A 24,386-nucleotide genomic window follows, 5' to 3' on the forward strand; every position below is an offset into this window, starting at 1 on the left:
GATAAACAAGTTATGGTATATGAATATAATGGGACATTACTATGCTATAAGAAATGACGTGATTAATGCTGAGAAACAGAAACTTCTACAGGAACGAATGCAGATAAAGCCAAGACAACAATGTATACAGTAATTACAACCATGTCAATGGAAAGAACTACACATAAAAAAATCAAGTGACTAATAAAATTATAAAATTATAAAAATCAAGCCTGACTGGAAAGAGAGATGACAAGACACTTCCTCCCCCCCCCTTCATGGAGGTGGGAGGTCCACAGGTATTACACATTGTACCTGTTTTCAGGCTTTTAAAATATATTAATCAATTGTGCTAATTATTTTCTTTTTAAAATTTGTTTGTGATATGGGATAGTTCTCTGGGAACGGGATGGGGAGAGATACCAGGATTAACTGTGATGTTCCACAAATTAGAATATATCAAAATCTTGTTAAAAAGAAAAATAATGTCATCTTTCTGCTTCAGCCTTTCCGCTTCAGTGTTGTTGTGAGATCTACAAATAGGGCTTGATTTGGTTCTTCATGTTATTCATGTTCTCATCTGAGTGGCTACTCCTCATTTCCAACCTCCTCACCCCCCTAAAGAACACAGCCCCTCCATTCCTTAGGACACCAGGTTTTACTATGACAAAAAGAAGTAGTATTACTGTCCTACCTTCTGAAAATGAATCTCCCTAAAACCTAGCTTAGGGGACAGGAGTTCATTCTGTCACCAGGTGCCTTCACCCCATTGGTTGGATATGCCAGGGTTTATGTTTGCTCCACTGGCATCATCCTTGAGAGCCCAGGGTCGTTTTTACACCACATCACATTAATGCATTTGCAGAGAATCTAGAGGAGAAAGTGTGGGTAGCTGTTATTATTAGCATCCTTCAAAAGAGGGGGAAATGAAAAGGAGAAATGCATCTCTAATCAATAGAGAAAGAAAAATCTTTTTCCTAGCCAGAGATGATACTTTGAAGTAAATGATGGGGAATCCTTTGGGTGTGTTCCTGCTAAATCACAACTTTTTCTGGCATAGGTCAGGTGAACCACCTTTTGTGTACAGGGAGTAGAGAAAGCAGAGATGTTTGTACGTTAGTGGAGGAAAGATAAAGGGACAACATGTAGGAGTGAGGAAGTGGTGTCAGTTTAGTATCTGTTGGGGAAGATACTTATTATCTAAGTCTGTTTTGCTAAATGGTGGACTGCTAATGGACTTTACCTGAGGGTAGAGTACAGTTTTCTTTTGTGGATTCTGAAATTTTGATGAATTTTTTGGGCCAGTCTGGTGGGTGTCTTTTTTCAAGTGTAAGTGCATTTTTAGTTCACCACGGAAGCTTACACGCACAGCCCATTAGAACTGGAAGGGATTTTAATGATCCTTGATCCATAAGATTTTACAGATGAGCAGACAGGCCCAAAGAAGTAAAATTATTTGCTCAGATTCTTGTGAATGATGTTAAAAATTAATTCTTTTCATTTTGACATTTCTTTAAAGATTGGAATTTTTTATTTTTGAACCGAAAATTTGTGTTCTTTGATCTGCTTTTTATCGCCTTGAGGACATTTCACTTATTAGGGAGAAATTTGTTTTGTTTGATAGGGAGCCTCACAGATGAATGCGGATCATTTCAGTATAATTTGGAAAATAAAAATGTGAACATTGCCATTGTAACGTAATGTATGCAAATCTTAAAATTCTGAGATACTAATAAAGGCAAGCCCTAAATCCCTCCCACTCCTTGCCTACTCCCTGAGGTCAGTGAGTGACAGGTGTGTCAGATTCTGCACAGGAATGGATTCTCATATTAAGTGAATAACCCTTAGGCACCCAACCATTAACCTTAAGCATCCTGAGATATTCCCTCATTGGTGCAGAATTGAGTAAAAATGCAGTTTTGCTCTTGAAAATGTTTTTGTTGCAATTGTAAATTCTCCCCTTTCCCCTTCATTATTTCTTAACTAATATTTTCTACTCAGAGACACTGTACAGACATATTCCACTAGTGAATACTTCTGGGAAATGTAACCAGTTTTGGAGGAGTGGTTCTACACATTTGGCTGTTGCTTTAGAAGAGGAATTGAGTCATAACATTCTAGAATGTCTGGAGTGGAAAGTATTGTATGGATGAGAGTCCAACTCTCTTGTTGAACTGAAACACTTAGAGATGTTGACTTCCTTGCTTCTGTTTCTAGGATTCCATGCTCCCACTATGTCATGGCCAGTGGCCGGAACACTTATGATTGAGCCCACAGAGTCTGAAGATAAGGCTGAGCTGGACAGGTTTTGTGATGCCATGATCAGTATCCGTCAAGAAATTGCTGACATAGAGGAAGGTCGCATGGACTCAAGGGTTAACCCATTGAAGGTAAGTTAGTACTGAGTCTATCCACTCCATCTACCACACCGCACTGCCAAGGAGATAGCATATTATATTGGATAGAGCATTGAACTTGAAGTCAAGTGACCTAGACTTGAGTCCTGCCCTAGATACTCACCAGCTGTATGATTGTGGGTGAGGTAGGCATTATGACTCTTATTTGATAAATGAAGAAATTGAAGCTTGGAAAGGTGATGCAACTTATCCAGGGTCACCCAGGTAGTATAGAGGAGGAGATCATAGAATCTTATGTAAAAAGTTGGAAGGGACCTTTGAGGTCATCTAGTCTAACTCTCTCCTTTTTCAAATGAGAAAACTGAGGTCCGAAGAGGTACAAAGCCAGAATTCAAATTCCTAGGTCTTTTGACTTCAGATTCAATGCTCTGCTCCCTCTGCCATGAATGTCCTTGGAAACTTGTGCATGGCCAAATCTTTGTCAAGGCAGAGTTTTGTATTCCAATGGGGGACTTATTTCCCTTATTTTTCTGGATATTTATTGTTCTTTTGAGATTCAAGGTGATTTTTTAAAATATAGGAATCAAAGAATTTTGTAGCCATGCTCATGTGGAATACTTTACAGTATGAAAGAAAAAGGGAATAAGGAGAATCCGTATTCTTTGGAAGTAACTGCTCTACTTTCTTTCCTCCTTGTGTCCTGGTATTAGATGTCTCCACATTCCTTGACTTGTATTACCTCCTCAAACTGGGATCGGCCTTATTCCAGAGAAGTAGCAGCTTTCCCACTCGTGAGTAATTCTTCTTAAAAATTTTAATCTTTTTTTAAAGAGCGAAAATCTATTTTTCTCACACTCTCTCCTATACTATCCCTAACCCCCCAAAACAAAAGCAAAAGTGCTGTTTTGGTCAAGCAAAACATATTCCTACATTGGTCATGTCTAAAGATATGTCTCATTCTGTATCTTGAGCCCATCACCTGTCTGTCACATTTTAATAATCACTTGAAAAAATATTCAATCTTGCAAATAATGAGATGCAAATAAAAATAATTGAGCCCTACATGATAGGATCAATTGATATGAGAAGAAATTCATACTATCAATAGCTACATGAAAGAATGTTCTAAATCGCTAATTGGAGAAATGCAAATTAAAACAATTCTGAGGTTCTGCCTTGTACCTATCACACTGGCAAAATAGACAAGAAAAAGAAAATAACGAATATTGGGAAATCAGACACACTAATATATTAATGGTGGAGCTGAGAATTGGTTTAACCACTCTGGAAAGCAATCTGTGAGCTATACTACCAGAGTTATTAAACTGTACATACCCTTTGATCCAGCAGTACCACTACTAGGTGTGGACTTGTATACACAAAAATATGTCTAGAAAGCAATTTAATGTTGAGGATGTGAATGGTAGCCAGTACTGAAATAGGATCACAGAGTCATTGAAGGGATCATAGAGATCACAGCGTCATGATCCTGGTGGTGGAAGAAAGCTTAGAGGACATGTAGTACAACCTCCACATTTTATAGATGAGGAAACTGGTGCCAGTCGCACAGATGGTAAATGACAAAGCCAAGATCCAGGTCCACCCAGGTCCTCATACTCCAAACTGAGCTCTCTTTACATTGTATCACACTTGCCTCCTTTTCTAATTTCTTAATTAGAAGAACAATCCCATGCTTGGATCTGTGGGGAAACATGGACCACCATGAGTGAGGATGATGAATGTTAGATAGAAAATGCTGGCTATGATCCTGGGCAAGTCACTTAACTTCTGTTTTTCCCAGATTTCTCCACTGTAAAATGGGGATATAATAGCACTTATCTCACAGGGTGGTTGTGAATATTAAATGAGGTAATTGTTTTTTTCTTTTTTTAAAGCTTTCCACAATGTCTGGTGTTTAGTATGTGCTCTATAAGGGACAGCTAGCTGCCTCAGTGGATAGAGTGCCTGGCCTGGAGTCAGGAAGATGAGTCTCCTTGAGTTCATATCTGGTCTCAGACACTTACTAGCTGTGTGACTCTGGCCAAGTTACTTAATCCTGTTGGCCTCAGTTTCCTTATCCATAAAATGAATTGTAGAAGGAAATGGTAAACCACTCCCATGTCTTTGCCAAGAAATTCCCAAGTTGGATCATAGAGCCAGATGTGACTGAAACAAATGAATAACAATAACAAAAGGTTCTGTATAAATGCTTACTTCCTTCCGTTCCCTCTACTCCCCTTAAGCCAGATTTTCATAGAATTTAATTCATTTGTGCTAGGTGGTTACGAAACAAGACTAAAATACAATCTCCCAGGGAACTTCAAGCCTAGTAGGGTGCCTCTAAGGGACTTTAAAATTCATTTAGTTTAAGCCCCTCATTTAAAAAATGAAAAAATTAAGTGAGGCCTCAGGAGGCAAGGTGACTTGCAGCTACCAAGTCATAGAGCTGGGACTCAAAGCCAGGGCCATTGACTCCATATCAGGTTGTCTTTCTGCCTCATCATCCTGCTTCCTTCTCAGGACTGTGAGCTCCATATAGCATACACTGTGTGCTAGAAACAATACAGAGTCATAGAACAGGTTAAAGATTTCCTCTGATACAAGGAGAGGTACAGAGCAAAGGTGAGCTGAGCAGAGATGCAGAGCTGTGGCAAGCATGGGTACAGGAGGGACCTTATCAATGATGCAGTGCTTCTACAACAGGCAATGCAGTGGGGCTGTACAATGATGGACACTATTGGGGTGGAATGAGACGAGGAGCCTGGAGGAGAGTGATCCTAACAAGGGCCCAGATGGGTTTTGTCCAACGTTGGATCCCTAACTTTTTTATTTCACAGAAATTAAAAATAATTATATTTTCTATGGACAATTTTGCAGTAAATACTTAAAAGAGACTTGTGGGTTAGACTAGCAATTAGGTGAAGTGTGAGACTTTACTAACTTTTCCCCTGAAATCTTGAACCAAAGTAGCCAGTATTTTTTCCTCCTTTGGTGATGAGGGGAGAGGAGAGGCACAAGGATGGACCTTTTCAGTCTGAGGCACATATCTTGTTTGACTTAAGATTAGAAGTACCCCTCCAAGTGACACCTCTAGACATTTTGCAGTTTATTATTCACTAGGGAGGGTGGTCAAGGCAGAGCAGTTCTTAGCTATTTCAAATTTAGATTTGTCAGGGGACTCTTGTAGGTTTTCAGAATTTTCAATCATTTTTTGTCTGTTTTCCTCATAAATAGATAAGGGGTATGTTTAGTTTAATTTTAGCTTGACAGAAAACATGATGAGTTATAGCTGGTCATTTGATTTTGTTTTTTAATAAAATTCACTATTGACTCGTTGGGCAGACAATTGCCTTCATGAAGGGCAGGTAGGAGGTCTAATAGAACCAGGAAAATCTGAATTCAAGTCTTGCCTCTGACTTGGATAAGACAGTGGAAATCTTCACCTCTTAGTGCTCATGGCAACTCTAGAGCTAAGTTGTAGAGATGCCAGTCTGCAGTAGCAGAGGGGAATCCTCCCCATTCAAGAACTAGGTCCCTGTCCCTCAAAGTAGGGACTAGGAATAAGCTAGGTAGGTAGCTACTCCTGGGCTCAATATGCAGAGTAACATAACAAGTGAATTTTTAATGCTTGGAAATATCTGTTTGATTTTGTTATAGTCAAGGATCAAAGCTCTTAATGGGCACTAACACGCAGGAACTCAATTGCCAAACTTTTCCTAGGATGTCCACATATTTTGTCCTAGTTTTGGATGAAAGTGGGCCAGATTTGGGTTTAAATCCTAGCTCTGCTACTATTACCTATGTGACTTTGGGCAAATCATTCAGCTTTCCTGGGCCTTCATTCCGCAGCAAAAAAGAATGAGGGAGTTAGATTAGATCCCTTGAAGTCCTCAGCAGTTTAAATTTATGATCTTGTTATAATAAAATTTGGTTCTGTGGGGTCTGCCATTCCTACTATGTTTTGGTTGCTCAAGCAACATTAAATCATGATATAAGTATCAAGGATAAGGCATTTTTTTTTGGCCACATTTTCCATTTCGTGAGAAACAGAAACTTTCTGTTTTGTTTTTTTTCCCCAAGTCTTTCTAAGGGGTATGTCACTCTTATTCTTTGAATGAAGGTGAGGTTCATTGCAAAGGGCACTGGCTCTGAAGTCTAAGGTCATGGTTTCAAATTTTGCTTCTGACCCTGAGAATGGCAGCCTCCTTGGACTTCAATTTTCTTCCTTGTGAAATGAGGGGGATTGGTCCTGGTGACATCTGAGATCCCTTCCAACCCTACAATCCTGTGAATAAGATTAATTTCAAATAGATGAACATCCAGAATGAAAAGTGCCCCACACTATACTTTCTTCCCCTTGATCTGGCAGAAATAGAATGTGTGGGCTCATCACCATTGGCAGAGACCACTCATCAGATGAAATTGTTCTCTCTTTTGCAGTTTTCTAGTGTGAATGTTACTCTACCAGACTGAGTATCTTTATATTTAACCTGCCTGCCTCAGTTTCCCCACGTGTAAAATGAGGATAACACCTATGTTGCAGGGCTGTGAGGATAAAATGAGGATGTCTGTAAAGCACTTTACAACCTGTATAATTCTATAAAAATGTTAGCTGCTATTATTATTATACTTTTCCAGTCCTCTTATAGCTTACTCTCCTCCATGTTCTTGAAAAGTCAATCACTCTAGCCTACTTGTAATTTCTCCTGCACATCCTCATGCCTTTGCCCTGGCTGTTCCCCGTACCTGGAATGCTCTGACTTCTCACTTCTTTCAGGAACCTCTGGCTTCTTTCAGAACTTATCTCAAATGCTAGTCTGCATTTACTTGGTCTCCCCAGTTACTGGAACCTTCCCTTCTAAAGTTACCTTTCATCTACTCTCTCTTTTATGTACGTAATTATTGACAAGTTTTCCCCACTCCCCCCTCCATTATTTGTCTCCCTTTCCTGCCTTTCTATGTATCCCCATCGCTCGTCCCAGTGCCTGGCTCAGAGTAAGTGCATAATAAATGCTTTCTGACTGCTTGTTCGTTGCAGCCCTTCGTGAAACCAGACAGCAAATTCTGGCCCACAATTGCACGGATTGATGACCTCTATGGTGACCAGCATCTGGTTTGCACCTGCCCACCCATGGAAGTTTATGAGTCTCCATTTTCTGAACAAAAGAGGGCTTCATCCTAGGCCCATCTCTTCCAGCTTTCTGGTGACTCGAATCGGTGCCTCACTGCAGCATTTTTCTAGCCAGTTGTATTTTTTTGTTCCCCTTCCCCAGACTCAAGTAGGGGATTTATATATTGTGTATATTTTTGTAATCTCTGTCAAGGAAATGTAAATACGATCAGGGAAGTGGGTGGAAGCTGCTTGTTTAAAAACTGACATGTTTCTATGCCTCATATTTGATGTTAAAGTTCCCTTGAGTGAGTGTGTGTGTGTGTAAGTGTGGGTGCATGCATATATATTTAGAAATTTGGTCTGATATGCGTTACACTTTTGGAGTGTTACAATTTTCCAGGCTTCTTGATGGCTCTGGGGAAACAGATACGTGTCTGTTCCCAAAAAGGCCTCAGTGACTTGCAGCCACTTGAGAGAAATCCCAGGGCAAATGTTTACATTTTGTATAAACAGAAGCCATTTTGGGGGTTACTAATTTGATTTCTGGTAGTGTTTTCCTCTTATCAATGTTTTTTTTTTATTCCCCTACATTAATATTGCAATAAAAAAATCTTCACAGTTTTAAGAGTATCTTTATTCTGGGCTTATTTGAACCCCATAAAACACTCCTCTTCTTGCCATATTCATGCCACTGGGAGAGGGGAACCTTGGCGAATCATTAATACTTAATTTAGAATGGGAATATGGCTAGCAAAAAAAGTCCTTCAACACCATCTTGGACCCACCTTCAGAAGGCAATTTTTTGCCTTGGTCTCATGCAATGCAGGCTCCTTCTCATCCTCCACAGCAACAAATTATGCACAAGAGCGGTTTGTTGCTGACTAACAGGCCTTCTCTGACTTCCCCGGTGCCTTCCATCTACTGATTATTTCCAATTTGTCTTCTAGATCTTGCTCGCATGTCCTTTCCCCTGTTAGACTGAGAACTCCTTGTAAACAGGGTCTGTCTGGTACAAAACTGGCAATTAACAGAATGTTGACTGACTATACCCAGTCTGGGTCCAAACATAAGGAATGGAAGACTTTGTACTTTTATCATTACCTATAGGGTGTATATATAGAGAGAGCTTGAAAAGATGACCTTATTTCAGTAAAACTAAGTAGCAGAGAACTCAGATAATTACGCTTCCTTTCCCATAATCATTCTTTTATTCATTTAAACTCAGAAGTTCCTACAGATAAAGAGACCTTTCTCTGATGTTACTGAGCAGGAAGGGTTTTTGCCCACAGACTGCATATAAATATACCCTAAACATAGCCTCTCTGCCACAGCTGGTACATCAATAAATATTAAGTGCCCGCTATGTGCCAGGCACTGTGCTAAGTAGGCACTGGGGGGATGCACAAAGAAGCAAAAGATAGCCCCTTGCCTTCAAGGAGCTTACGATGTACAAACATATGCAAAGCAAGCTCTAGACAGAATATGAACTAATAGCAGGAAGGCACTGGAATTAAGGGGGCTAGTGAAGGTTTCCCATAGAAAACGGGATTTTAGTTGGGACTTAAAGGAAATCAGGTGAGTCAGCAGTTGGAGCAGAGGAGGGAGAGCATTCCAGGCAGGAGGGACAGTCAGAGGAAATGCCTAGAACTGAGAGATGATGTGTTTTGTTGATGTGCCAGCAGTCAGGCAGCCAGTGTCAGCAGATTGAAGAGTGCATGCCTGGCAGCAAGGTATAAGACTGGAAAGATGGGAGGGGGCTAGGTTATGAAGGGCTTTGTATGCCAAGCGGAGGATTTTGTATTTCATTTTGGAGGCAACAGGAAGCCAGTGGAATATACTGAGTTGGTGGGAGTGACTAATTGGATCTGCACTTTAGGAAGCTCACTTTAGTGGCTGAATGGTAGACTATAGTGAGGACAGATGAGGCAGGGAGACTCTCCACCAGGCTATTGGAAGTCCAGGTGTGAGGTAATGATGGCCTGAACCAGAGTGCTGGCAGTATGGGGGCCAAGACAGGCTACAAAAGTGCAAGTGACAAGCCTTGGCAGCAGTCTGGATATGGGGGATGAACCACAGTGACAAATCCAGGATGTCCTCTTGGTTGCAGGCCTGAGGGACTGGGAGGATGGTGTTGCCTGCCCTCTACAGTAATAGGGAAGGTAGGAGTGAGGGAGGGTTTAGAGAAAAAAGGTAATGATTCCATTTTGGACATACTTGTTTAAGATGTGTACTGGACATACAGTTTGAGATGTCTAAAAGTCTTTCAGAGATGGGAGATTAGAGGTTAGCAGAGAGATTGGGACAGGAAAGGCAGATTTGAAAAACATCAACATAGAGAGGGTAATTAAATCCTTGGGAGTTGATGAGATCACCAAGTGAGGTAGTATAAAGGGAGAAGAGGAGAGGGCCCAGGATACCACCCTGTGGGACACCTACAGTTAGAGGGCATAGTCTAGATGAGGATCCAGCAAAGGAGACGGAAGAAGCAGTCGGCTAGGTAGGAGAACCAGAAGAGTGCAGTGTCCTGAAAACCTAGAGGAGAGAGTGATAATGTCAAAGATTGCAGAGATCAAAGAGAATGAGGATTGAGAAAAGGCTGCTGGACTTAGTAACTAAGAGATCATTAGTAACTTTGGAAAGGGCAGGTTCAGTGGAATGGTAAGTTTAGAAGTCAGAATGTAAAGCATTAAGGAGAGAGGAGAGAAAGTGGAGGAACAAGAAAGAGTTTGGCTGAGAAGAGCAGAAGAGATACAGGACAATAGTTATTTGCAAGTATGGAAGGATCAAGTGGAGTTTTTTTCAGAATAGGGGAGACATGGACATGTTTGTGGGCAGTAGAAATGAGCCAATATAAAGAGAATGAAAATAAGTGAAAGAGTGGGGATGACAGGAGACAATCTGTTGTAGGAGAGAGGAGGAAATGGGATTGTAGCCTTAGTAAGGAGAAAGACTACTTCATCATATGAGAAAGCAGAGGGAGGAGTGGTGGAGGGTACCTGAATGATAGATGAAGAAGAGGGAATTCACAGAAAATGGCCTTTTTTTTTCTGTGAAATATTAGGCAGGGATTTTGGCTGAGAGTGGGGATTGGGAGAGTCATGGAAAGTTTGAGAAAGTTTGGAGAGTGGGAAAGTGAGTTGATAAGGGAGTGTATAGTAGGACTGCCAAGCAGAAGCGAGGGCCCAGCTGAGGTCATGTAACAAATTTGTAGTGGACCTAATCAGAATCATTTCGTGACTTTCTCCATCTTTGTTCAGCAGCATGTGTGTAGCAGCAAAGTTGATAAAATGGTGGGAGTGAGCTAAGGCTGAGGTGGCTGGGCATAATTCACAATAAAAGCGGACTAGGGATTCAAGAGAGGCGGAAAGTGTAGAGTTGAATTAGCTCACCAAGAAGTCAAGATAGAAGAGACAGTGACTAGTACAGGGGAGATGGGCTGAGAGAGAACTGAGGGGTCAAAGGATTGGATGTCCCAGTGTGGATGAAGAATAGTTTTATAAGGGAAGGGAGAGGTGAAAGGCCAACAGATCATGGTCAGATATGCAATTTTAGTATTCAGTATAGCGGTACATTTTATAGGTGATGGCAAGATTATGGGGATATCATCTTTGTGTACAGCTGAGATAGAGGAACTGCATGGCTAGGGTGTTTGAAGGTTCCCTAGTATGAGGAGAGAAAAATTGTGAGCCAGGTACTGAACTCACTGAAGGAGAAGGGAGTGTCCTGGGAGTTGAGGGGGGAGGTGGCTGGGAGGGAGGGGGGTGTGGCTTGAGGTTATTTGGATTGGGTGGTAGGTATGACTAGCCTAAACCTCAAAGGAAGAGGGGTTACCGAGTGATGAAGGGGGAGACTCTGAAAGAGGCAACAGGGAGCCTTCCCTGCCCTGACTAGTGAGTCAAGGAAAACAAGCCCATACAAATCAAATCAATAACCGATCATGAGTAGTTTTTTATCTTACTGTTAGATTCTACATTGTTAATCATGGAGAGTTAAATAATTCAGCTGCATGTCTGCTCTTGGACTGATTTTATTCTAAATTATTCTTTTTACAACAAAACAAACATGTATGTAGGTGAATTTTTTAGTCACCATTCTATTCACGATTTGGGACATAAAGGACATCCCCTTAACCCTTTCCCATTCCTATTAGGTATCATAGCTCTGAAGAGAAATCTGAAAACCATGAATCAATCCACCAGTCTTCACTGGCCCTGTATGGCTCCAACCATAGCTCTGACTACTCTCCCACAGCACTCCAACCAAACTTGTTTACTCACTCCTGAATGTGCATCTTATGCCTTGTACCTGCAGATGAAGCATTCATGACTGTACACACGGATTCAATGACAGGCTGCTAAACTCTGATGAAACTTGTAGGGGGCCATGAGATTTTAATCCATATAGTTAAATATGTGAAGCAGTATTAGAAACCACTTTTATGAATTTTGCCTGTGGCATCCTCCTCTCACATGGAGCCTCCTCAGAACAGCTACCTACCCCAGGGTCAAGGTACCGTATGGGGGTTTATATCGGAAAACAGTATAGCAACAATTGCAATAGGAAATTCCCCCAGTCCGTGTAAAGCACATCCTCCCCCAGATATCCACATCACCAGTGGAGAAAGTGAACATAGAGCACACACAGCAAGGGAAACAAGTGTTCAGCTCATCCCTTTACTGCTAGAAGACTTCTGGTGACACCCTTACACGGCATTCACTAGGCCTCTCTTCCCTAGATGGCTTTTCTGTTGGGCTGGTGCTTCTTTGGGCCCTCTGCTCTGCTGGTCTTATAGCGATTCAGCTTGCCAGGGTTAAGAGTTAAAACCTTTTCCCGTAAGGGCAGGTTCCCCAAAACTACTACATCTTTACTATTGGTGAAGATTGGGTCTTTAAACCCTTTTCTCTTCCTACTTTTGTGATTTCAGTTACAGACATCTAGGGTTTGGATAATACAACACACCCTCCAAGATCCTTTGGATTTAAGCTAGAGCAAAAGAGTAGGCTAAGTAGCCAAGGTCAGAGGTTACCACTCACCTAGCCCTAGTTCTTCTTCATTATCCATATCTGTCAGACCAAGTGTCTTGGTGCTGTATTTTTGATGAACTGAAAATTCAGATTTACACAAAAGCAAAAATCATAAGATTAGAACTGATGGGGTGCTTGTGCTTGGACCCCAATTCCAAGACTGTATTTCTCTCTAGTCTCAAAATACTATCCCTGGCAATTTCTCCCCAACCCAAGCACGCTATGCCTAGCAATTACTCATGAGTGGGTCCCAGTAAAACACTTGTCTACCTGGTACAGTAACAAACGGCGCCTGCAGGAATTTGCGTGAACTGGCTTTGTACTGTCTCATAAAGGCACATGGTACCCACTGGACGATCTGTACCAACTCCCTTCCTCATTATATCGTATCCTAGACTTAAGACATATGTACACTCCCTATAAGGGCAGCTAGGTGGTGCAGTGCATAGAGTACCAGTGCAGGAGTCAGGAGAACCTGAGTTCAAATCTCACTTGAAACTCACTAGCTATGTGACCTTGGGCAAATCACTTAACCCCAATTTGCCTCATCCTGGATCATCTCTAGTCATCCTGATGAATATCTGGTCAGTGGATTCAGGTGGTTCTGGAGGAGAAGTGAGGCTGGTGACCTGCACAGCCCTCCCTCACTCAAAACAAAGTCAAGTGCAAGTCATGTCATTATTTCTCTGATGGCATGGTCTTCTTCGGTAACGAAGGACGAACACATGCACTCCCTACATGTACCTTGTCAAAGATGACACTAATTAGTGGAAGACTAGATATAATCCTCAGTAGGTCCTGACCTAGTTAAGTGACTTAGCACACCTAGAAATCACACCTCTCTATCCCATCCCTCCCCCACCCCACCTAAGGCTTTTCCTAGTGAACTCTGGGTAAAATGCCTTCGAAGGAGATACAAAACTGTACGTTCCTTTAAGAACTGACCACTTCTTAACTACTTCCTAATCCTGCCCTGGAATCACCTAGTTAGCACTCCTGCCACGTTTTATGATAGTTTTGCCTGTATAAACTTTAGCTGTACTCCTCTAAGGTTGCCGGTTCCTTAAGAACTTTTGCCCGCTGAATAGTGTAACAATAAACCTTTGCCAACTTAACCATTGCTCGAATCTATGAATTCTTTCCAGATGACCCTGTCCTGCTCCCCGAACTCCTCAAAATAGGCAAGATTTCTGGAAGGGATCTCAGGGTCATTCAGTCCAAAGCCCTTATTTAACAGATGAAGAAAATGACGCCCAGAGAAGCAAGGACCAAGTCTTCCTTGGGCTCACACAGAGGACGTTCTTCCCAGGATCTCTACTCCAGTTCCAACACTTCCCACTGCACTGTTTCTCAAATACTGATCCTCGGGTCTTTGTTGATCACATTTAAACACCTCTTGAAACATCATTTATACAACTTTGGATATGACATTTTGGTTAGAGAATAGTTTTAGTCAGTAAAACACCATGGGTCTTAGATGCTTTAAGTAATGGCCGCCAAAATAATACAATCCCTTAAGCTAGGGAGGATTCAGACAGCACCAGACAGGAGAGTTGGTCATCCTGAAAGTATTCAAACTTTCCTCAAATGTTTCTGCTGCTGAGAACTTGATCCTGATGGCAACTTGATGCTGTTAATGGTCTGAGAGGAATGAGATGCAGATTCTTTCTTTGTGGGCTGAGAGACCAGTAAAGCAGTTACTCAGAACAAGAGCCTGGCACTCTGGGTGGAAAAAAAAGGAAAACTCACTTGCCCTGCAGAAGATGCTTTACTGAACATGGACTACTACATGAGCATTAAAGTTCCCAAAATAGATCCTCTGGATGTTTTTATTGGTTCGAAAGACTGTTTTGAACACATTCCAAAGACAATGAGGAAAATACTTTCCATGGAAGGAGAGACAGCTGGATTGACTGTTAGAAACGGGCAAGCAGGCAGTACAATAAGGAGGTGGTATGTGGTGGCTGCCTTGGGGAATGAATTGACACTGATGCTGCTTCAAAATAGTCTCATTTGACACACTCTCCTATTCAGAACAAGAGTCCATTTGCAGGATCTACATTTTTTCTTTTAAACATGGGACTATTAAGGATAGAGGAACCTGAAAAAAAAGAGGAATTATTTAGCAAAGGTCTTTATAGATTGTACTTAAGGGGGACCATAACTTTGTATCACTTTCAAACCACCAGCTATTCAAGGGCCAACGTTGCATGAGTTCTAAGCTCGTTATTAAAATGGAAAGAGAACAAAAACACACTTATGCAACCAGAATCTTTCAGTTAAGCTACTTTTATGGGAAAACTGGCCAGGTCACAACCTTTGTTCTACTTGGGATAAATATGTTTCTCTGAATAGAAGGCAAGGAGAAACAGTACTAGGAATACGCCCTAGAATATATATACATCCTAGTGTGGACAACTAATTATGGTGAAGTCTGACTAGGAGACCACATCTATTGCAAACCTGCCAGGGTTTCTTTATAAACTTTATAAGTAACTCACACCTAGATCCCAAAGCCTGATAATGTGTATGCATGTTTGCAAGCTGGACTGCAGACTGTTACTTTGTAGGTTTCTGAAATTCCTCTGGAAGCATGCCAATTAGATATTTATCTAGAGGTGTGGTTAACACTTCATTTTTTTCTACCCCAAACTGAGTGGATAAAATTGAGATGCCTAGGTAGAAAGAAAATATTTTAAATTTATAAATCTCTCCTAAAATTTAATTTGGGGTAAGAGTAGAAAGGGGTGACTAGGACCAGCAAATTTGTAAATCTCTTGGTGACACGGTAAATTAGGTGAGGTTCAGTGTGGAGAAGACAAACCTCATCTACACTATCAGGGCTGGCACTAAACAATGAATTAAATCCACACATCCTAACACCAGGTCAGGAGCTGGGCAGACATAGGTAATACTTAGGGGAAGCTTTTCATATAGCTCATCTGTCCCTCATGCTATCCTGAAGTTTCGCAGGGGCCAAGGACTCTTCTTTTTAGGTCCTCATGGAGAACACATGGGTAGTAAAGAGCCAATAAATCAGACTGAATTTTTAAAGAGCTTTAAAAAAATTTTACTGTGGTTGGTTAGGAAATCACAAGAACAAGTGAATCCTTTGTGAAGGCCCATGCCCTTCGAATCAACTACATAGCTGGTAACCTTGACTTGTGCCAGTACTAAATAATTAGTTATTTTGAGGATCATTTTGTCTTTAAGTATATCTTATATGAACAATAAAAATTATAGTTCTCGAAAGGGTATATAAAAAGGCCACAAAACGAGCTTTCTGAAAGGAACATCAATGCCCTCACTTTATATAATTCTAATTTAATATAGTTACTGCTAGGGCAAAGAATTTAGGAAGGAAACTATAAAACTTGGGGGTAATAGCTATGAAAGCTAATTTTTAATACTTCTTTTCTAGTGCAGCATATTAATTAGGTCTTACCTACAGTTCCCATGAAATCATTACTCTTCATGTCTTAAAATAAAAGGTTATCTCTAGACCAGGTCTTAACTTGGAATAAATCAACTTAAAAAAAAAATATTATGACTGTCTTCAGTACAATTTCCTTTGTAATCCATGTATTTTTATTTATACGTTCAGAGGCCCACTTGAAGGTACAAATAAGTTACTTACTGATAGGCTATAGGGATAAATGTAAAGTCTAAGTGTGGGTTCAAAAAAAATCAGTATGACAAGTACAATTTGGAAAGTTTAGAAAGCCAAAGATCTGAAGAAAGACCAGGGTTTGGTGTTTTGCTTTGTTTTTTGTTGTTGTTTTCGTGAATTGCATGGTCAATGAGTCAACAAGGTGTTATGAAAACAAAAAATGCTAATGTGATCTTACTTTTTTTTTTTTTTTTTAAAGAAAAGGGATGATTGCTGGAATTAGGGGAAAGACTGTGCCTCTTTCTGCCCCAGCAAGACACATCTTTTTTCATGTCTTTATATCCATTTTAGTGAACACACTGATAAGCTGGAGAGCATCCAGAGGAAGGCGACAAAGATGGTGGAAGGCCTAAAACTTATGCCACATAAAGATCAGTCAAAGGAATTAGTATTCTTTTTTTTCCATGGAGAAGAACAAACTTGATTGGGAAGATAGGAGGTATTACACCTCCAGGAAGAAGGGTGAGGCCCTGGGCAAGTCACTTGACCCTGTTTGCCTTAGTTTCTTCACCTGTAAAATGAGCAGAAGGAAATGGTAAACTACTCCAGTATATCTGCCAAGAAAACCTCAAAAGGAGTCATGAACAATCAGACATGATTGAAAAATGACTAAAAACCAGCAAATGGCCTTGGAAATTCCCTTCCAGCACTGAGGCTGCATTTCATGGCACAGAATGAGAATAATTTAAAACTGAAATGCTATATAAATGTCAGGTATCATTATCTATGAATTTAAGTTCTACATTAAACACTCCAATTCCAATTTCACAATGCTAAGTGAATATTTAAAACACAAAGGTATGTTTTGTTAAAAACTACAATTCCTAGCCTGATAAAGGGAGCATTTTGGGTCCTTAAAACCACTAAAACCATTTTGTTGTGTGTGTGGGCACACATTTATACACTCCTATACCAAAAAAAAAAAAAAAAGATTTTTTAATGAAGTGCCATGCCTATCCTCCGAGTTTGGAATGAAAATTACTTCTATCACGATGTTTTGGTGAGCATACTTCAAGTGGATCTGTGACCTCATTGATTTCAGCAGTCCTTCTTGCTTGGGGATGCACGCCCACAGAAATTGAAAAAGGGATGATAATCCTACAAAGGAGACGGAATAGGAAAAAAATACGCACATGGGCTGGTAATTATTAAGGTTCTCTGGACTGCCGTTTTTGGGTAATAAGATTTGAAACATATTTCCCCCAAACATCTGGTATCATCCCCTTTCTTGATATGCCTTAATGCCCTCAAAACTGTGGTGCCTCCAGGACGAACCTTCTTTGTACATACTTAGTTTAGTTCAGCTGTTTATCTCATCTGTTTTCTTCAATGTCTCTTCCACCTCCTCAAGATTCCTGTTTGAACTGAAAGAGTCCAAATGTGCTTGTCTCCGTTATCCTTTTATAATGAAAAAAAAATGTCATAAAAACTTTGTAGATCTCTTCCATCATTCATTTGCTGTCCTCCTGGCAGTGTCATCCTGAATTGCCCTTGGTATCTTAGATATCTTCTCTTGCCAAACTTTCTTTGAATTTGTTTTTCCTTCTACTGTTTCTTGCTATTTTAGAAGCAATACTGTTTGTCATCTTCCATCTTCCTTTTCTGTAAGATGTTACAAACTGAGTTTATAATCTAGACTTACGTTGTCCTTCATTGCCACATCATTTAAAAAAAAAAGCATTTCAAATACATGTAAACAAGAATTTGTCTCCTAAGTCTGATTAATTTTTGGAAATTCCTGTCATGATTTTCATGTGTAAGTAAATTTAGGTTATCTTCATTCCTAAACATTGAAATGTTGAAAAACAGTGCAGTACCTGAAGTCACATGAGGCTGTTTCTTCTATGTTTGTTACTTCCCTTTTAAAAAGCTTCTATTCATATTCTTTATCACAGAAAAAGAAAATGGAGGGAGCAATAAATGGCCAGTCATTTTTAGGGACACTGGTATGAAGCTACAGGAAAAAAGTCAAATAATTTTCTGATAGTTTCAGCCAAACCCAAGTTTATCCGTGCTTGAATTTTTCTGCTGTTATGAATATGACATTACAAAAAGGTGGGTAAATTTATGAGCTACTTTCTTTAAAAAAGTACAGAGATTTGCTGTTTAAAAATTTTAATAATAATCTTTAAAAACTAAGAATATTAGCACTGCTTATAATATAGGTTACAGGAACTGATGACTAGTTAAGGACTTTAATATCCTGCCCTATTAGCATAAGATTCCTTTTTGTAAAGTGATTTTCTCTCTAAAATTTAAGTCCTCTTAGCAGTTAAACGAAGCCTAAGTGGTACAAAGAATAAGCTGTAGCTATTTCACAATAATAATGGAAAAGTAAAATGTAATCTATTTGAAGTAAATGACAAGAATTAAAATTCTGAGCAGCCCCCAACTCCCGGTTGCTAGGGGAGAACCCCAAGAGATGAATGTAGCACATTATAAACTGGAGATGTGGAGATAAGTCATCTCTAAATGTATTAAGATATGTTTCTCCTTCCTCACGTTAAAAAAATGGATCTTGGTGAATATTCCAATGTTTTAAATACATGAAGTCTCGCTTAAAATGAGAATTGTGAAAAAGATGGCCCTAACTTAACTGTATTTTGGGAATCCTGGAGAATTTTTCATACTATGAACTTTGTGAAGTCAGAGAGAGTAATTTACAACCAAACTCAAGTTCAATTTTCTCCAGTTAACCACTAGACAATGCAAATGATTCTAGTTCTCAACAAAAATTTAAATATAGTTTTGTACAAATTATCTATCCCATAAAAATTCTTCATGGAACAAACTCTTGAAGTGAATACTTCTTAAAATTCATGATGTCAGCAAAGATGTACAACTCAAGGCAACAAAAATAATGATTTTTTTGAATCATAAAATATTTAATAAGGTATACTTTGGGGGAATATACTGTATATAAAATTTAAGATCACAATATGAAGCGATTTCAACCCTCTCCAAGCTAGCACTGCAATGCGCTGTAGATGTATTGCCACTGATAACAAGACCTAGTGAAAGCATAAATTTTTAACTAACACAAAAGTGGCTTGTTTAATGAAATCGTTTTTACACAATGAGAATGTTTTGAATACCTCTTTAAGTGCAAAAAACACAGATCACATTACACTAATGGAGCAACAATGCATTCATATTGTTTTCATTAGTCATTAGTAGTCAACTTGCATAAGATACAAGAAAGCACAATGAAGCTCACAAAAATAGACAAAAATCAGCCCATTCTTGCAAAACAAAATAAAAAAAAACATGATGGAAGAAAAGATGATTTAAAAAAGGATTATGCACACCATATAATCTGGCTTAAGTGCTAATTATCTTTCTGGAAAATCAAATTGCATGGACCAGGCAAACTAATATTTGGGAGGCGATAGGAAGCTAAAATTTTGGTTGACCAATTAGCTTTTTAAAAAAATTCCCCAAATCCCTTTCCTCTGTCCTGAGGTAGTTGCAAAATAAAACAAATCATAAGTTGTGCATCAACTAGGCTGACCAATCAGGGTTGAAGCCTCCACTTTTATTAATACTAGTTGTCAATAAATAACAACTTGGGCCCTACCTTTTGGTGCTGAAAGACAGTTGATAAATGGATTTTTTACTACAGAAAAAAAAAAAAAAGATGGTGGCAAGGTGGGTAAGAGGGGAAGCGGCTTCAGAATGTGAAATCTGCTGAGTCCCATTAAGTCTATTGGTCCACTGTTGTCTTTTTCCTCATGATAGAATTCTGTATTATTGTCTATAAAGTCATTGGAGGAGTACAAGCTGGACATGTCATCGTCCTTTGCTATAGCCAGGGAAGAACTGGTCAAGTAACGTCTGCAGGATCTTGTTAGGAACCATAGTATAGTCTCTTCCAAGGTCATGACGACAAGCAGGACAGGTGAAAACTTCAGCTCGAAAGGATCGCTGTAAGCAACTCTAAGACACACAAGAGACAATCAATTTGAAGCTTGAGAGTAGTTGCCAGAGAAAATATATCCAAGATTTACCTACGTTTCCCCTAGTATTTATTGGAAATCTTCTTTCAACCCCTCCCCCCGCTGTAAATGATCTCTCCAGTTTTTAATTTTGTCTAATATTTACCCTAATCTTTCCTCTGCATTCAAAGTTATTTATATACTTGTCCTATTACCACTATGTTAATTGTGAGTTCTTTTAGAACAAAGCTAATGTTTTAGGATGATCAGCTCATAGATTCAGAGCTAGAAGGGAGGTCAGAGTCCAATTCTCTCCCTCTGTCTCTGCTGAGAGAAGAAGTAAAGTGAGGTGGATAAAGCTAGTCTTGAAGGGAAGGAAGACCTGTGTCCACATCTTGCCTCTGACACACACTGGGCCCAATTACAACCTTTAGGTTTAGAGAAGCTGCCAACTGGTGCTGATAAAGGGAGCTTCCTTAGGTAGGAGTCCTCTAACCCAATGAGGTCACAGGCCCAGTCCTTATCCTACCCTCAGTGACTCTCTTGGGGCCTTGTACATGGTAGGTATTTCATGTTGAAATGAAATCGATTGTATTGTTAAACATAAAGGAGGAAGAACATAAAGGAAATGACATTTTTTATTTGACCACAGAAGTCCCATTACGCATGAACTATTTGTTCCTCTTCAGATGACACTAACTCCTGACCTTCCTCAATAACACTCCAGAAATCTCTTTACCCTGGAAGTCTGTTTCCACCCTCAGACTTCACGTATGGAATCCTCAAAGGCCAGTCATATCTTCATTCCTTTCCAGGCTGTACTCATGTTCTCATCCTTAAAAAGCCTTCTCTCAATTCATCGATCCATACAATTGTTCCACATCTCTCCTACCTTTTGTGCCCAGACTCCTTGAGTCCCTACTTCCTTTCCTTTTTATTTTCTTCTTATCCTCTAATGTCTGGCTTCCAACCTCTTCATCGAACTGAAACTGCTCTCTCAAGTTACTAACAATCCCTTCAATGACAAATTCATTGGTTTTTTCTCAGAGTTTGTCCTTTCTAATCTTTCTTCAGCCTGACACTGTCAGTCACCCTCTTCTCTACGTTTTTGGATCCCCACTTTCTCCTAGTTCTATACTGCTGTCCTCTCTGACTGCTCTCTTTTTGTCTCCTTTGCTGGATCCCCATCCATCCAGGTCACCTGCTAACTATGGCTATTCCACAGGGCTCCATCCTGGGCCCTCTTCAATCAACCAGTATTTATTAAGTACCTGCTATGCTATACCACGCACTGTGCTAGGCACTGAGGCACAAACAGAGGCAAGAGACAGTTTCTGCCCTCAAAGGGCTCACAATCTCATGGGGAGACAACCTGCAAACACATATATGCAAAGCAAATTGCCTACAAGATAAAGACACACGAAGGCAGGCACTGGAATTAAGGGGAGTCAGGGAAGACTTCCTGAGGAAGGTGGAATTTTAGTTGGGACCTGAAGGAAGTTGGTAGGCAGTCAGAGCAGAGGAGGAAGAGCATTGCAGCTATGGGAGACAGCAAGAGAGAATGCCTGGAGCTAAGAGTTCTCTTATTTCTCCTCCCTTTCTCAACCTTCTCTACCTATCCAGCACTAGTATTTCTGCTGACCTCCAGTCTCCCATCTCTTCCCAACTGCCTACTGGATATCCTGAACTGGAAGCCTCACGAATATCTTAAAACCAACATGTCTAAAACTGAACTCTCATCTTTCCTCCAAACCTTTCCCACTTTCAAATGTCTCTATCGCTGTCAAAGGCACCACCATCCTTCCAGGTACTCATTCTGCCATGTGTCCCTCTTTTACTCCTCATTTTAGTCTGCTGCCAACGTCTGTCAAGTCTACCTTTGTCACAGCTCTTGAACACACCCTCTCTCCTCTGATGCCGCTGTCCCCCCCAGTGTAGGCCCTATGGCCTGCCCACTGATCTGCCTGCCCCAGGTCTTTCCTTATCCCATTCCATCCTCTACTCCACTGTCAAAATGATCTTTCTAAAGAAGGTCTGACCACACCAACCCTCTCCTCACACCCCACTCAATAAACTCTAGTGACTATCACTTCTAGCATCAAACAGAAAATCCTTTATGTGGAGTTAAGGGGTATTCACAACCTAGCCTCTCTACCTTTCTAGTCTTTTTAGACCTGATAACCCCTTATGGAATCTTTGATCCAATGACACTTTTTGTTGTTCCCCAACACAAAACACTCCTAAGTATTGTCACTGACCGTCCCCCATGCTGGAATACTCTCTGCCTCTTGCATTCTCTGGCTTCCTTCAAGTCCCTAAACTAAAATCTCATCTTTGAGTGGAAGCCTCTTCCAAAACTATTAACTGAAGTGCTCTCTCTCTAATGATTGTGTCCACCAGGTTCTTCATATGGCCTGTTTGTACATAATGTTTGCTTGTTTTCTCCCTTACTAGCTTGTGATTTTCTCTAGAGCAGAGACTATTCTTTGCCTCTCTTCGTACCTCTAATGCTTTTAACACAGTGCCTGTCAGTCAAGCATTTATTAGGATTATTTTCTGGCTGACTATCCTGGACTCTTCTCTACCACGCCCTTGCACTGGGTACCACAACCCTTCTTGCACCATTCCTCCCCACTGTTTCAGTTTCCTTTTATGTGTTTCTTTCCCCATTAGAAAAGTGAGCACCCTGAGGGCAGGGCATGCCGTTGTTTCTGCTTCTATCTGTCTTGCTAGCACTGTGCACATCATCCGGCATACAGTAGATGTTTACTGACTTGACTTTGGGTTACTCCTTTTACATAATAACAATTTTAATCACTGAATGAAAAATGTCTTTCTTCCTATATGTAACTCTGCCCACCTCTAGCTATTAGTTATGATATTTATACACGTTAGCAACTCGGTAGATAACAATTTTAAGTGGTTTGAAGTGACTTGGAATACAATGTTAATACTGATATGTAATTTCATATTTATTTTAGATCCCTTCAAAAGATGTTGGTCCCGAATAGGCCTTCTTTATGGCTTAACTTAAAATGGAATGATGTGAGCCAATTCGACATACAGATCATGCTTATAAAACAATTCTATACAGCCTTTTCCAGAGTGTCCCAAGAGTTTTACTGCAGTTTTAAGGTGTGTGTGTGTGTGGTTTTTTTAAAGCAATTTTGAAGCTTTAAACTCTATCTTTTGGGATATCCTAGATCAGGCCGAAAATTGAAAATCAGTTCTTTGCAGAGTAAAACCAGCAAGTTTCTACTAGCAAATGTAACCACACTCATTATAGCACCTAGCAAAACCTCATCAATTAACTGTTCTGCTTCAAAGAAAAGATGCTTTTTTCTAATCTTCCCCACAAAACCGAAAACTAGCTCAGAACACGGGGTTTTTACAGCAGAAAAAGCCCCGAGAGCTGAGGCTGTCAACTAGACTTACTTTACAGACATTGTGGAGGCACTCCGTTGTCACTGGCTGGTAGACCAACTCCTGGCAGCAGACACACATAAAGGACTGTTCCAGTATTTTCAGAAAATTCTAGAATGGTACCCAAGAAGCAAGGGTAGAAAAATTAGCATTTTCTTATAGTTTCCGAACAAAATTTTGAATGAAAGAAAAATCCCTATCTGCAGCTAAAATTTCCTATGAGATGAATTTTTAAAGTGGTCTTTCTAACTTCCTAAATCATAGGTATATTTCAATAGCAATTAAATAAAAAAAATCTGCTTCTATATATTACAATTGGCTTTAACCCCTAGGGCAGACATGCAGGTGGGAGGCCAGGCTAGACAGAGCCTGCTGCCATTCCCAAGCACCCTGTCTTGGTCTGTGGGGTGGGGCTCAGCTGTGACTGGATTTTAATTGAGGTATTTCATGTCAGCCTTCTGTAGGAAGTCTCGGGCTGCTGATTTGACTCTTTTTTCAGTTTCTACTCTTCAGACAGTGCTGGGGAGCTGAAACGTCCCAGGCATATCTCAAAGGCCAAGGACAAGAACAAGGTGGCTCCCCCTGATAAAAATCGTTTGTAGGAGAAGACAGACAGGCAAAGAGTTTGCTACTGCTGCATTTGGCGGAATGCTCATCTTCTGAGGAAGAGTCCGTCAAGACTTTACAACTCCTGGGATGAATAAGAAGTGGAGTGCTCTGTCTGCTTATAACTTTAGGGAGAAGAGGCACTGCTGAAAGGACTATTCAGGAGACTAGGACTCAGAGTTTCAACCCTAAAAAGAAGTTACAGAATTGGTTCAAGTTGCTTGAAACATTTTTATCTTCAGAAAAGAGGCAATAGCAGAAAATCCTTTTAAAGACTTG

At 40.2% G+C, this 24,386-nt stretch overlaps 2 protein-coding genes across 3 annotated transcripts in view; one reads left to right on the plus strand and one right to left on the minus strand.

The window, feature by feature from the left end:
* GLDC (glycine decarboxylase) overlaps nt 1-8,074 on the plus strand; it is a 117,061-nt gene extending 108,987 nt beyond the window's left edge. For both annotated transcript variants that reach the window (XM_072596917.1, XM_072596927.1), the window contains 3 exons: nt 2,197-2,369; nt 3,047-3,127; nt 7,375-8,074. In XM_072596917.1, the coding sequence (XP_072453018.1) occupies nt 2,197-2,369; nt 3,047-3,127; nt 7,375-7,518 (398 nt within the window). In that variant the 3' untranslated portion in view covers nt 7,519-8,074. The remainder of the gene's footprint in view (nt 1-2,196; nt 2,370-3,046; nt 3,128-7,374) is intronic.
* A 10,933-nt stretch (nt 8,075-19,007) lies between these two features.
* UHRF2 (ubiquitin like with PHD and ring finger domains 2) overlaps nt 19,008-24,386 on the minus strand; it is a 157,973-nt gene continuing 152,594 nt past the window's right edge. Inside the window, exons 15-16 of the mRNA XM_072596937.1 lie at nt 23,514-23,612; nt 19,008-20,079 (exon numbers count right to left, since the gene is read on the minus strand). Coding sequence (XP_072453038.1) covers nt 19,933-20,079; nt 23,514-23,612 — 246 coding nt within the window. The 3' untranslated portion in view covers nt 19,008-19,932. The remainder of the gene's footprint in view (nt 20,080-23,513; nt 23,613-24,386) is intronic.

Source organism: Notamacropus eugenii, chromosome 1, assembly GCF_028372415.1.
Source record: "Notamacropus eugenii isolate mMacEug1 chromosome 1, mMacEug1.pri_v2, whole genome shotgun sequence".
NCBI lineage: Eukaryota > Metazoa > Chordata > Mammalia > Diprotodontia > Macropodidae > Notamacropus > Notamacropus eugenii.